The 14580-nt window shown below is 37.4% G+C and overlaps 1 protein-coding gene and 1 long non-coding RNA gene across 2 annotated transcripts in view; one reads left to right on the top strand and one right to left on the bottom strand.

Moving 5' to 3' along the window:
• Positions 1-14580, bottom strand: part of LOC130543932 (uncharacterized) — a 200058-nt gene that overhangs the window by 166598 nt on the left and 18880 nt on the right. The window lies entirely within an intron of this gene.
• The window catches only part of DSG3 (desmoglein 3), a 33912-nt gene that overhangs the window by 13972 nt on the left and 5360 nt on the right, over positions 1-14580 (top strand). The window contains exons 6-14 of the mRNA XM_026495971.4: positions 427-593; positions 1461-1589; positions 1860-2045; positions 4573-4844; positions 5471-5610; positions 7311-7535; positions 9104-9364; positions 12855-12994; positions 13311-13374. Of these exons, the coding sequence (XP_026351756.3) occupies positions 427-593; positions 1461-1589; positions 1860-2045; positions 4573-4844; positions 5471-5610; positions 7311-7535; positions 9104-9364; positions 12855-12994; positions 13311-13374 (1584 nt within the window). The remainder of the gene's footprint in view (positions 1-426; positions 594-1460; positions 1590-1859; positions 2046-4572; positions 4845-5470; positions 5611-7310; positions 7536-9103; positions 9365-12854; positions 12995-13310; positions 13375-14580) is intronic.

Here is a 14580-nt window from a genome sequence, read left to right as displayed (position 1 = left end):
TATATAAGTCACACGAGTACCTGGTAGTCATAAAGTTAAAGGGGTGGCCTTAGGTAGCCTGGATGCATCAGCTAGACTTTTTTAGATTATAAAGGACAGAGACACACTCAATTACTTGGATAATCTGGGGAAAGGGGAAAATGACAATGCCATATATCAAGGGAAGAAATAGACAGAAATAGTCTCAACTCCAACACAGCAAAGGTTTAAGGACAACAGGAAGATTTTTGCAGAAGGCAGCACAGTTTGACCTGATTAAGACAGACAGTAAGAAATATTGCAAATGATATGTCATTCGTTTTTGAGCTTACAGATAGATTTAAGATTTTAAGAAACAAAGGTCAATTTGAAATTGTGTTGAATATTTACCGTGAAAAGAACATCAATGCTTACATATTCTTTAATGAACTTCTTCTGTATTTCTAGACTCACTGGTGATGATATTAAATGCCACAGACGCAGATGAACCAAACCACATGAACTCTAAAATTGCCTTCAAAATTGTGTCTCAGGAACCGGCGGGCACAGCCATGTTTCTCCTAAGCAGACACACTGGGGAAGTCCGTACTTTAACCAGTTCTCTGGATCGAGAGGTAAAGCAAGGCACTTGGGAACATTTAATAATAAAGGATCTGATTGTAAGAAAGCCAAGAGAGGTGGCCCCATTTTACGTGAGAATGAAAGGAGAAAGGAAAAGGGTTCTCCACACTCAACTGCGCCAACTTAGGGAAATTGTTTGCATTTCAATATGATTCTGGTGGGGTGAGATGTGTATCTAAGAACTGTATAATAAACTGTAATCTAAACAAACAAGGATCAGCATATCAGTGGGAGGTCAAGGGGAAAGTAAAAGAAAGCATGGAGGCATACATGGACAAAGACTGGACTGTGACTAATTCCTTATATGGTTGAGGAAAAAGACATTTCTCAGACAACGGAAGAAACTGCTTTCTGGAATAAAGCCTTCTCTGATGTTACCACTTTTTCTACCGACTAGTTTTAATGTTACCCCTGCTTCCAGAATACTAAAGAATCCTCTTCCTCTCTTTCCCATCGTCCTACCACCATAACCACTGACCACCATCTTTATCACCATAAAATACCCTGCCAGACTTTGTATTACTTCTATGCAAATGATTCTCCAAATAGACCAATAGGAAAGCTCTATAAGTGAACTTCCCTCAAATAAGCATCCCATCATTCTCACTGCCCTTTTTTCCTCCAAGTGTACTTCTTGCCCTGAGAAGCTCACAAAAGAGAAACCTGTTCTAGCCCTATAAAAACTTGTCCAACTATCCAGAGCCCCACATGCTTCCTCTATGCTGGACAATGAACAACTCATTGTGATCCTTCTAGAGAAGAATATTTTCATCTCTTTACCCATAGAAAGCAGTAGTTATTATTCGTATTCTTGGCACTGGAGATTAAGTATTTTTTTTTTTGTTTTGCTCCAAATTTAGCAAGTTAGCAGCTATCGTCTGATTGTGAGTGGTGCCGACAAAGATGGAGAAGGACTATCAACTCAATGTGAATGCAGTATCAAAGTGAAAGATGTTAATGATAATTTCCCAATGTTCAGAGAATCTCAGGTACACCTTGCCCTCCTTGAAGAGCAATTTATACATATTTTTAGTTTATATTTTGCCATTCTAATTCAGCATTCGCCTGCTTGCTGGCTTCTATTTAAGTTCTCCTCACTTTTCTTAAAAAATATGCTTTCGTAAAATATAAGAATTTAGTAACCAGCAAGAGGCATCACATAATTTGAGAATTAATGATTAATGCTATTCAGAATAAAATATAATATCTTTAGATAAAATCTGACAATAACTCTTAAATTTTGCTTCTCTCCTTTTTAGTATTCAGCACGTATTGAGGAAAATACTTTAAATTCTGAGTTGCTTAGATTTCAAGTTATAGATTGGGACGAAGAATTCACAGATAATTGGCTTGCAGTGTATTTCTTTACCTCCGGAAATGAAGGGAATTGGTTCGAAATACAAACTGATCCCAGGACTAATGAAGGCATCCTGAAGGTAGTTAAGGTAAGGCTATTTCCCTCCTGTGGTAAAAATATTCCATATTAGTCCAAACTATCATTTCTACAAATGAACATTATTCACTTATTAATAATAATACCACTTCTTTACAGAAAACTTAGAAAACACATTAAAGTAGACAGAATTTTTTAAAGACACACACATAGCCCCACTACCTAAGGACAGCTTTTTTTAAACATGTTGATTTATTTCCTTCCAAGGTACCATACTTTCTAGATTAAACACAAATACACTAATAGACATATATTTATAGGTGTGCTTGTTTTAAGCACAGGAATGTAAAACACATTTCTTGACTTAATCTCATTTACTCTCTACAACCAAAGTTAGGAAAAGATAAAAATAAATGATATTGTGACTTGCGAATTTGTCAACTTGCTTTAAGTGGATTAGTTACAGTCATAAGAGGGGGGAAATTCAACTATTTGAAAATGGGAATGTATAATTAAATCTGCAATATAAAAAATAGTAACTGAGGAAACCTTCCATTTAACATGCTTGGCTATAACAGACACTCACCCCCCCCCCCCACATACAGAATCCAATCTGGAATAACATAAGGATATTTCTGCCTGAGCACTGTATAGACTAGAAAAAATAACCACTATTTGAAGATATTCCTTGGCACAGGACACTGGACTATACGGGACCTTCTTTCTTTATTTCCTTGAGTCCAGTAGAGTGACAGACCCATAATATCTCCTTAACAAGGAACTGCTGGAATCCCCAATTGCTGGAAGCTGAGCAGTTCCTATTACTCTGCTTTTCAGAGAGAAGGCTATAACTATCACTTGCAAAGGTGTGTTATAAACTCCCAGCAATCCCTGAAAATGAGGTCTTCCCTCTCTCCTGTCTTGGTGTCATCTCATCTTCCAAACTAGCAACCTGGGCCTTATCCTTCAATCATAACATTTCCTCACAACAAACAGCCAGTCATCCAATTCCGCCCTAGAAATTGTCCTTACAGTCTGGCCCTGGTCTTCCTTCCTATGGCCTGTGATCTCCCAGGCCTTGCCTCCTTGCTCCTAGATGACTGTAATCCCTCCTGATAGATGTCCTTATCTCCTATTTCTACTTCCCTTCATCCTCCTCCTGCCACCAGTCTACTGCCATGTTTTTCTTAAAACCCATGTGGATTACTCTGTTCCTTAAAAACTTTGTTCTCTGTTGGCTGTGAAAGTGGCCCTTCACTCTTATTGCTCATTTGCATCACCAGCAACTTTTCCTCACAGTGGGAATGTAGAACTATTGGTTCAGTTGGTCTGTGGGGAAACCCAGACAGTGGCAAGTCTTCATGGCTCCACAGAGAACTCTAATAGCAGCCAGGATTGATGACCAGCTGCTGGCCTTGAAGATGACTTTCAGCCTCCTCAGAACTATAGATAAGGCCTCTCACCATCTGCAGCCAGCTCTCTGTCACCTTCTGTAACTTTGGGCATTTGCAAATGTTTCACCTCTGTCTGAAAAACTCCTCCTCATCCTTCAACACTCAGCTCACTTGAAACCTCTCAGGTTTCCTAACTACCTGCAGTAGAAGTATTGACTCACTTTTGCACATGGACTCTATAATTTCTTCTGTCACTTACCCCCTGTATTATAAATACCTGTTTATACTTTTCCTTCCACTTACTCTTTCTCTTCCACACCACTGGGGAATGCTGGAGCTCACAAAAGTAGTCACTGCAAACTTAAAACTCAAATCCAGATCTCTTATCTTAGTTATTTTCAGTAATGTACAAATGTAACCCAAATGAACATTTCCTTATCACACTCAAAAAAATATCTTAGTGAAAGGAAAAAGCTCTCCTGGGATTCCTCAGACCTTGATTTGGGCCACCTCAATTAGAGGGTCAAACCATCCGAAAATGGTTCTACAAAGAGTTCGTGGGCCACCCACCCACTGCTTTGCACAGGCATATTTGCCAACCAAATCTATTACCATAGTTTGCCTTTGCCACCTAGGAATTTCCAGTCAGGGGAGACACTATTACACATGAATACAGTAGCTATTCTGGGATGGGCTATAACTGCCATTTATAGGAATGTATTATGGGACTAAATTTGTGCAGTCCTCACAACAATCTAATGAGGTAAAGTTTGTGGTTTTTTTCAAAGTGAAAATTTGAGAATCAGAGAAATTAAATATTATGCCATGAGTCACACAGCTATTGGGCAGCAGAACTAGTATTCAAGCCATGTTACCATAGCAAATTTGGGATTCTTTCCACTGCACCACACAGCCTAAAGAAACTATGATGATGTTTTAGAAGTCTAAAAAGAAGTCCACTGTTTTGTAAATATCGGTTACCAAGCTGAGGTCTTATGAGTTAAGAATTTTAATAGTTTCTCCATCTCAACATTACAATGATTTCTGAAGCTGTCTTGCTATATAGAAATAAAAGGGGCCATTCATAGCATGGGACATGGAGTTCTCTTGTCCTGTTCTGGGTTTGCTAAATTGTATCTCTGTGATACTTCTTTCCTTCTAATTTTATTTATTTTTTTATTCTAGGCTCTAGATTATGAACAACTACAAAATGTACAACTTGGTATTGCAGTCAAAAACAAAGCTGAATTTCACCAATCAGTAATTTCTCAATATCGAGTGCAGTCAACCCCAGTCACGATTCAAGTAGTCAACGTGAAAGAAGGAATTGCATTCCGTCCTGCTTCCAAGAGATTTACTGTGCAGAAAGGCATAAGTAGTAAAAAACTGGTCAATTATGTTCTGGGAACATATCAAGCCATTGATGAGGACACTGGAAAAGCCGCCTCATACGTCAAGTAAGACTGTTTTTACATTATTCCTTGATGTGGTTTTAATTTGTAAACTACTACAAAATAATACCTTAACTATTACATGCCAAGAATACAAGGAGACACAAAATGGCCAACTCAAGGAACTGGCTAACTCAAGAAGAGACTTACAGCCAAATCAGTGGAACATAGTGGACTAGGAGCAAAGCTAACGTAAGCGTAAGTTAAAGTGGAAACTAAGAGAAGAATGCCTTAGCTGATGGAGAGAAATCAGGAAAAGATCTCACAGAAACTTTCAGTTGAGTTTTAAAAGAGTAGTTCACCAGAAGACCACGGTGCAATCAGATAAAACAGCACATACAAAACATATATGCCCCAATATAAGAATACTAGGCAAAGCAGATGCTGTAAGAGCAATTAAACAATTATTTTATTGCACAGAGTACAAAATTGAAAAACCACGCTAATACTTAAGGATTATGAAATACTCCTTATCCATGTTAATACGTTAATTTTCTACCACTGTTTATAAGAGTATATTTCGATGTCTTAAATTAAGTATAAATACATTAAATTTAAAATGAGTTATTTTCATTAAATAGGTAAGCATTCCATATTTGAAAGAAAACTGTATTTTTTCTGTCATAAAACAGGTATATGATGGGGCGTAATGATGGTGGTTTACTATTCATTGATTCAAAAACTGCTCAGATCAAATTTGTCAAAAACATCGATCGGGATTCTACTTTCATAGTTAACAAGACAATCACAGCTGAGGTTCTGGCCATAGATGGTAAGAAAAATATTTCAAAATGGGGCGCCTGGCTGGCTCAGTCAGTAGAGCATGCAACTCTTGATCTTGGGGCCATGAGTTTGAGCCCACATTGGGCATAGAGATTACTTAAAAAATAAAAATCTTAGGGGCTCCTGAGTGGCTCAGTCGGTTGGGCAACTGCTTTTGGCTCAGGTCAGGATCCCAGCCCCTGCATTGGGCTCTCTGCTCCGCGGGGAAGACTGCTTCTCCCTCTCCCTCTGCCTGTCGCTCCCCCTGCTTGTTCTCTCTTTCTCTCTTTCTGTCAAATAAATAAATAAAATCTTTTTTAAAAAATTAAAACAATAGAAATCTTTAAAAAGATTTCAATCGTTTTTAGAGAAATGTTACTCTAATCTTTAAAAAGATTTCAATCGTTTTTAGAGAAATGTTACTCTAATTGACATTTCTTTATGAATAGATGATTCTGATTTTTAACATATTGCCTTTATCACTACATAAAATTACTTATCTTAGGGGTCTTGGGTCTCAAATCTGAGGCACCTGAATCCAGAAGACTGGATTCAACTTCTCAATGGAGTTTGTAGTACCAGTGAATTCTGTGTTCAGTCCCTGTGGTCTCTTGTGTTGAGGCAGAAATTTTGAGACCCACAGGAATTTCTGTGTTTGAGAGGATGGATAAAAACTGATACCGAAGGCTTGTCAGGAAAGCTCAACTTAAATGTGAGGGGCCTTGGTGAGTTACTTATAAAGTGAGTCACTTACAAAGACCTCACGTGACCAGATCATTGAACAATAAAATCTTCTGGAATGTTTTAAAGATAATATTCATTGGGTGTTTTGTGTTTCATCAAGTATAAATTAATTTATGCTCAGGCAATAAGCAAACATAAGAAAATAAAACAAAAGAATAAACACCAAACTCATATCACTTGGGAAAAGAGCAAAAAGCACTAAGGGAAATAACAGAAATTATTCATAATCCTACCATAGAGAAATTTTTACTTTTTTGCTTTATTGGTTTTGATTGTCAACACTGAAAAAATTTTCTTCAATAAACTTTTGTATCTTGGATAGTAAAAATAAATCATTGCTTATTCCAAATACTCTGGCTCAACGTTAGAAGCAAAAGTCTTTCACACAGTGCTGGGTTCATGCAGTAGGATACATTTAAGAAAACTATTGTTTTTCTATGGACTATGAGAAACAAACTGAGGGCTACAGAGGGGAGGGGGTGGGGGAATGGGATAGACCGGTGATGGGTAGTAAGGAGGGCACATATTGCATGGTGCACTGGGTGTTATACACAACTAATGAATCATCGAGCCTTACATCGAAAACCGGGGATGTACTGTATGGTGACTAAGATAATATAATAAAAAATCATTATTAATAAAAAAAAAAAAAAAAAAAGAAAACTATTGTTTTTATGTTGATTTCTTTGTAATCAGTGAATTCATCACCTTACAGGTTTCGGTTCCAAGCACATTAAATTAATAGCCAACGCTACTAATTAGAGACACCAGCCAAGTTGATCAATTTAAATTTGCTTTTTACAAGATGTGGAAATTAAATGACATCTTTTTACTTGTAAGAATAACAAATATAATTTCTCATGAGGAGACATATTAAGGTGGCTACATGCAAGAGACATTTAAAAGGTTTTTTGGGGTATGATGTATTCTATATATTTCTTTAACTCTCAAATGTTATTCTTACAGAAAACACGGGTAAAACTTCTACAGGCACCGTATATGTTGAAGTACCTGGTTTTAATGAAAATTGTCCAACAATCGTCCTTGAGAAGAAAACCATTTGTAGTTCACAGCCTTCTGTGGTTGTCTCAGCTAGAGCACTAGACAATAAATTTACTGGCCCCTACACATTTTCTCTGGAGGAACAACCACTAAAATTGCCAGTTGTGTGGAGTATCACAACACTCAATGGTGAGTAATAGTAAACGTGCTTCCATAAATGAAAGTTGCTGCTTCTGTATATTTCCAGAGGGATAAAAGAGCTCAATTGGGAGCAAGTCTTTTCCAAGAATAATTGAAAAAATTCTTTGGAATGAAGATGTGGCCCTGGCCTCGTGACTCTATTCTCTCTTCAGAAAAGGAATGATATGTTCATGCAATTAATATTTTTTTATGTGCAATCTAATTGTTTTATATTTTTAATGTCTTATTCCTACCTCCACAGCACACCATAAAAAGAATGGAGTCAGCCATCACTTTTATTGTAGAGCTGTTTAAATTTCTAAATATATAAACTTTTCTTAAATGGGCAGACTCTGAACAGACATGAAGCACTGGAGGGGTTGTCCGTTAAAGGCTCATAGGAAGTGCTACTTTGTCCCTAGCTAGGAATCCTGACAGCATAGTGGATTGAAATTCCCATTAGCCCATTAGCCAGTGGGAAAGAGTTCGTCCATCCTTCCTTTTCTTCTAACCTTTATCACGCTAATTTTACATTTTTTGTGTTTTCTAGGAGTCTCCTAGAAATAGCCATTGGACTTAATAAGAATCTTCTCACTTTTCTCTAGCACTTTGCTGAAGCAGTCTTGATTCTCTCCATGAATGTGCTCTATGGTTCCCTAGTCATAGGTATCAGCCATTGCTAGAGTCACCAAAGGGATCTTGTTCTCCACGGCCTTCTTTCCTAGGTCCTTACTGATAGTTCCAAAGTATTCATGTAGCTTTTGGCTCCAAATGGGTTTACCAGAACATGGCCAATGAAAAGGCTGCAAAAGAAACATGAGAGAGAGACAGGACCCAGCAGTAGACACATCTGCTTGAGTGACGCTGAACAAGGCAACAGTGGTTGGAATGAGTAGATACCCAAAGGGCATGGTAGGGTCAAGAGTGATTCAGTTGACACAGCTCTGCAGCTTACAAGAGCTGCTCCTGGAGCCCACTTAGAAAGGGACAACATAGCAATGGAGAGCAGAGAATGATCGATGTTCATGAATCAGATAGGCAACAGGCCCTCACCTCAGAGAATCCCATACAACTGGCATTTGGGCACACGGGATGAAAACTATCAGGAAGAGCTGAGGTAGTGGAAGCCAAAGCAGAAACTCAGTCTTGATAAGTCAGGCACAAAAACATGGACTCAGAGGGAAGGCATACGTCCAGAGGGCCACACGAGAGTCCAGAGGGTTGGTGCAGACATACAGGAGATTGGTTAAGCCCCAGGAGAGGGGTCTTCATATTGAAATGTTACCTGCCTCCTGTCATCTTTCAGGGGGAAAATCAGGGTAGGACTGAGTCTTCACGGGAAGCAATAACAGGCCATCTGGGGCAGAAAGAAGGACAAGGAGGAAGCGCAGCCCGATGTACCCAACTGAACCCCTTATCACTCTTAGAACTGCTCAAACCTCACCTTACTATCATCAGCCTCCCTATTTGTGACAATGATGTTTAAGGCAACCCTGGGTCTGTTAACAAAAATAAGTAGTTTCAAGAGCAAAAGACACCTTGTCCTGCTGTTGATTGGTGTGATTGTTTGTCTGCAGCTACTTCCGCACTCCTAAATGCCCAGCAGCCGCTATCTCCTGGAACGCACAGCATCTCCCTCACAGTTACCGACAGTCAGGACAGACAGTGCGAGACACCAGAGAGCCTAAGTCTGGAAGTCTGCCAGTGTGACAACAGGGACACCTGTAGAACTCCTAATGGGAACAAAGACTCTGAACGCATAGGTGGAAAGACATCATCAGGGAGGCTGGGGCCTGCAGCCATCGGCCTGCTACTCCTTGGTCTTTTGCTGTTGCTATGTGAGTATGCCAAAGCTAAATTCTGGTTTTGATAGAGAATCGGCCTTTGCAGAGGCCTTCAGGCTACATGGGCAATGCCATCTTTGCAATGTACAACCATTCCTTAATTGTGTTATAGGCAAAGATGGGGGTAACATTTTCAGGAAGAACTGGAAATACTGAAAGTTAACATGTCACTTGCCAACAATCTATATTCATGATACAACAAAGCAAGTCATATGTATGTTAGACATTTAGAAAACTGCAAAAGAATCAACAAGAAAAAAATTAAAGTATGAACACTTTCTACACACTGCCAGTAATGTTCATCATCAAAATAATACCGTTACCTATAATAGCACTTTCTAAAATGTCTTCTCCATAGACATAAAATAGAAAAAGAACCCTTGCCCTATGGAAAAATATAGAGGATATATAGGCTTTGAGCTTTATAATGAACATTAATACATCATAGGCTCTGAAAAGTTATTGCTAAATCCAGCACTTCCTGAAAATAGCTTACCACCTATCTATACACCCTTTTAAAGGCTTTCACTTAATAAGATTAAGTTTATTGAAAACATTTAGGGAAACTACGCATGTTTTATTTTTCGATAAAAGTAAAATTTATTTATTCAGTGGACAGATTTCTAAAAAGTTTAATCAAAATCTTGTGAATCAAATATTTTTAATGTAGTAAGTCTCTATTTAAAGGAAATTCATGGTAAATTCTTACATAAATAAGAAAAACCCTTGATAAATTCACATTGATTTCCCAAATTTATTATAGAACTGTAGGCTTTTAGAATTAAAATGATTGTTCATGATAAACAAGTCTACTCCAACCTCTTCACTTAAATTTTTAAAAATTTGTGAAATATTTTTAAACCACAAAGTGCAGAAAATTACATGACAAGCACATATATAACCATGACTCAGATTTAATAGATCTTAATATTTGCAATATCTGTTCAGATCTTTTTATAAAAAAAGAAAGAAGTTGCTATCCATACATCTAGTGGCCTCCCACACATGCCATATATTCTTCTCCTGCCTTCCCCAAAAGTGTTTACTATTCTGCAGTTAACATGCATCGTTCCATTTCACAGCTGAAATTGACTCACCTTTCAGTTTTTTAACATCATATTAGTCAATTTCAAAACCAAAGACTATTCAAGTACGTAGATGTGAGTCTTGACGCAAGCAGCCAGATGGAAAGGGAACCTGATTCTGGTTTTCATGTAATTCACAGATTTATGCATGTCTAACTCTATGGGGGAAAAAAACTATACCATGATGCCGCTCTAATAGAAATGAATACAAAGAGTATTATACAGGCTTTGTGGAGTAGAGAAACATCAATTTGGAAAATGAGTACGATATAGAAAATACAAAGAGAGGGAAAATTGTTCCCAAAGGGTAACAGCATGGGCCAAAGCCAGAAAATGCTTTGCATGTCTTAGGAATCACACCTTGGGGAGGCCAATGCATGGGGAGATTGTGGACAGTCAAGGAGATGAAACTGGAGAATGCACTGTTATCAGTTTGAAAGGGCTTATGTACATATGTCATGGTGTTTGTGCTTCAAGCTATGAGAAAAAAAGAGTTGCTGAAAGTACCTGAATAAAAACCTAGCATGTTCATATTTGTGAAAGATAACATCGGCAGCTCTGTGTACTGTAAATTAGAAAGGAAATTAACAGTTAGGAGATCTACTAGTTTCAAAGAGATGATAGACGCCAGATTTAGACATGAGACTGGAAAGGAAAGTATAAGTGTGTGAGACATTACGTGGAGAAGATTTGGAGACTAAGGAATATGAAGGGTGGGTAAGAAATCCAGATGAACCATTGAATTCAGTTGTCCTTTAAACCATTAAATGAAATTGAAAATCCTAGATGAAGTTCAGATACATAGGGTGGCCGTGATGAGTTTCATTTTGAAATACTGACTTTTAGGGTGTAGTTATATCCTAGACACAAGCCATTGTACATTTGGGATTGTGGCTCAGGATGGCAATCAGAGAAAGTACACCATGTTATTCCCACGATGGCATTTGCTTCCCGTGCTCCTACCATTTGAAAAAATGCCATGTTTTGATTTTTATGCAGGACAAAACATACAGTTTTCAGTCTGTAGAAATACACTCAAGACTTTGAAAAACTTTTTTCTGGATTCATATATGAAAACCAAGTATATATTGTAGATACAATGATAAGCAAGATCCCTAAAAGACGATGTATGCCCACCTAAAGATACTCACCATACAGATGTACATTCATCACCTTAAAAACTAATTTGCTAACTCACAATATTCAATCCTTCCCACACACTTAACAAAATCACAGAATTGAGAACGGCAATAAATTAAAAAAGCCTGTAGAAGTATCATTTATACGAATATCATATAAAATTTTGAGAAAATACATCAATTATGTCCAACCTATTTTATTTATAATATAGGACCAACCTAATTTGCATAACTTACAGAGCCTTTCCAGCCAATACTAACAAATCCTCATAGCACTCACTACTGTCCTTTACTTATATGACTAAATCATTTAATACTCACAACAACCTGTGATGCAGACAATATTTATTCTCCCATTCTCTGGATTAATTATTAGAGGCAAGAAAAGATGACAAAACTTAACCCAGCTGGTGAGAGGTGAAGCTAAAATTCAAACCCTAACAACCCCTCACTAAACTGCCTCTACTTGGACAGAATTCAAACATGAGGATTCCACAGATCCTGACAGGCCAGAGGCGAGGGTGGGGTCACTAACCACCTAGCTTTCCAGAACTTCCTTTCAAGAGAGTTCAGTATTTACCTCTTGGTCCATTAGCATGAGAATGATGGTAATCTTTACTGCTGAGATGTGACAGATATGTACAGAAAGAATGAAAATTACCCTGACAGGAAAGCCCCTCCAAGCTAGGGATTCTTAAGTCCCAGTTAAGAGTACAGTGGTATTAGCTCATGACTCTAGTTGCTGAGGGAGTTTGCTGGTTAATTGCTGTTTTCTATGAGATGAGTGAGTTCAGATTACAGAAACATTTTCCTGCCCACCTAAAATCCTGACCATCCAGGTGTGTAGTCACCTGACATAATATACATTGCCTCAAAATGTACAAATAAATGCAATATATATATATATATTACAATATATATACATATATATTACAATATTATATATATATACACACATATTACAGAAAAGGATTGAGGAACTGAGCAACCAGCTTTACCATTCATTGAACAGTGACTATTTTAAGAAAATATACATATCACAAGAATGATCAGATCTGTCTCCTCCAGTTTCATAATCATACGAAATTTTAGGATGCTTAACTTACATTTTATTTTGTAGAAACTAATTTTGCTTTCTATTAGATTTTCCATTAGAACTGAAAATATTGTATTTTCCTCATAACATTTCAGACAATTGTCATGTCACATTGTTTCCAAATGACTTGAATGTTCCGATATTTTGTTTTCCTTTATAACTAGTGGCCCCCCTTCTGCTGCTGACCTGTGACTGTGGGGCAGGTCCTATCGGGGGAGTGACGGGAGGATTTATCCCAGTTCCTGATGGTTCAGAAGGAACAATTCATCAGTGGGGAATCGAAGGAGCCCATCCTGAAGACAAGGTGAGGACCCAGTTTCTAAAACATTTATTTCAATCACATAGAGCAAAATTAGATTTATATTCAGATAGGAAATGGGGTAATGGGGTATAAAAATAAGACACTCCTTGACCTTTACAGACCTTTGTCAGTCAGTGCTGAAATAAATGGAGCCTTTTTGAATCATAGCTCTTCAGATGCCTAATCATAAGAATGGTTACTCCTGCAAGAATGTGGCCTTCTTCTAAAGTCACCTTTTGCAAAGAGCCACATTTCACCCATAGTACCATGAAATCTGGCTCACTTTTAAACGTATTTACTTTTTGAACATGGTTTTCAGGAAATCACAAATATTCGTGTGCCACCTATCACTGCCAACGGAGCCGATTTCATGGAAAATTCTGGTAAGTGAACATCGAATGGATTTTGAAGGCAATGCTGGGTTAAATGAGAAATACTGAAACATAAGAAGTGTTCTAAATCATTTTCTTAATAATTTGCATATATGTACACACGTTGGGAGATGTTACCACTGAAATAGGGTTACAATGAAATGATTTATTATATATTAGTCAATTCCAGGGCCAAGTTCGGGTTTCAATAAGTTCATTGAAATTCATTGCCCACTGATGGCACCATTTTTAATATCTAAAGATTTACTACACATTTTCCAAACTTTAATAAACTAAAGTATAGCTCTCAGTCAATTACTAATTGTGAAATCTTTTCTGATTTCACGCATGTAGAAAAATGTAAAGGAAGATACACCAAATACTGTGTACCTACCACTCAACCTTAATTCTTCTTAACCCTAATATTTGCAGTTAAACCTCATGTGTGCCCATCCTCAATCGTATCGCCCTTCTTCCTTCTCCAGAACTAACAATACCCTGATTTGAGTTCAAGTACCAATTTTATATTCAGTCATAATGGGACAACATCGTTTATGTTCTCAGACAGATGAAATTACTTATTTCTTTGGTTTACCAAATGACTGTTTTATTCATATTGTCTCAGTGCCACAATTAAGGCGTCAACTAGAGGAACAATAAGACCTAATGCCTAACGTTAAAATTTATCTTAATTCCATACTTAGCAATAGATTGTTTTTAAATGTCTAGACCGCAAAATCTGCATGAGATCATGCCGAAATGTCTGCCTTTTTCAGCTACCCCAGTCCTCACCTGCTTCTCCCATTATAATTACATAGCAAAAATTATATTCGGAATTCTCTAGAAAAAAATTAACTTTCCATGAAAGTGTAATGTAAAGGTAATAGGGAGAATAGTCATAGCTCTTCAAATTTTCTTCAGGCACCAAGACACTAAATTGGCACATGCTAATTTGCATGATTACATTATGCGTGTTTCCTCTTTGGTTTCCATATGGAAAGCAATATGATAGCTTAATTTTAATTTCTCTTTTCCTGAAAACAAATAAGCATTGCATTAGAAGCTTTCCATGGCTGTGTGCTGAATATTGTTTTTACTTTTCTATTTCTGGCTGTTGTCACTGAAAATCTATTTCCTGTGTATATTTTTTAATTAACATGTTTCCAGAGCTATTCCATCTGCTAAGATGCTCTGTACAGCCTCACCTCCTCTGTGGCA

Source organism: Ursus arctos, unplaced genomic scaffold (genome assembly GCF_023065955.2).
Source record: "Ursus arctos isolate Adak ecotype North America unplaced genomic scaffold, UrsArc2.0 scaffold_17, whole genome shotgun sequence".
In the NCBI taxonomy this organism is placed as follows: Eukaryota; Metazoa; Chordata; class Mammalia; order Carnivora; family Ursidae; genus Ursus; species Ursus arctos.
The sequence above is the reverse complement of the archived record's forward strand: the minus strand, read 5'-3'. Positions and strand labels throughout refer to the sequence as shown.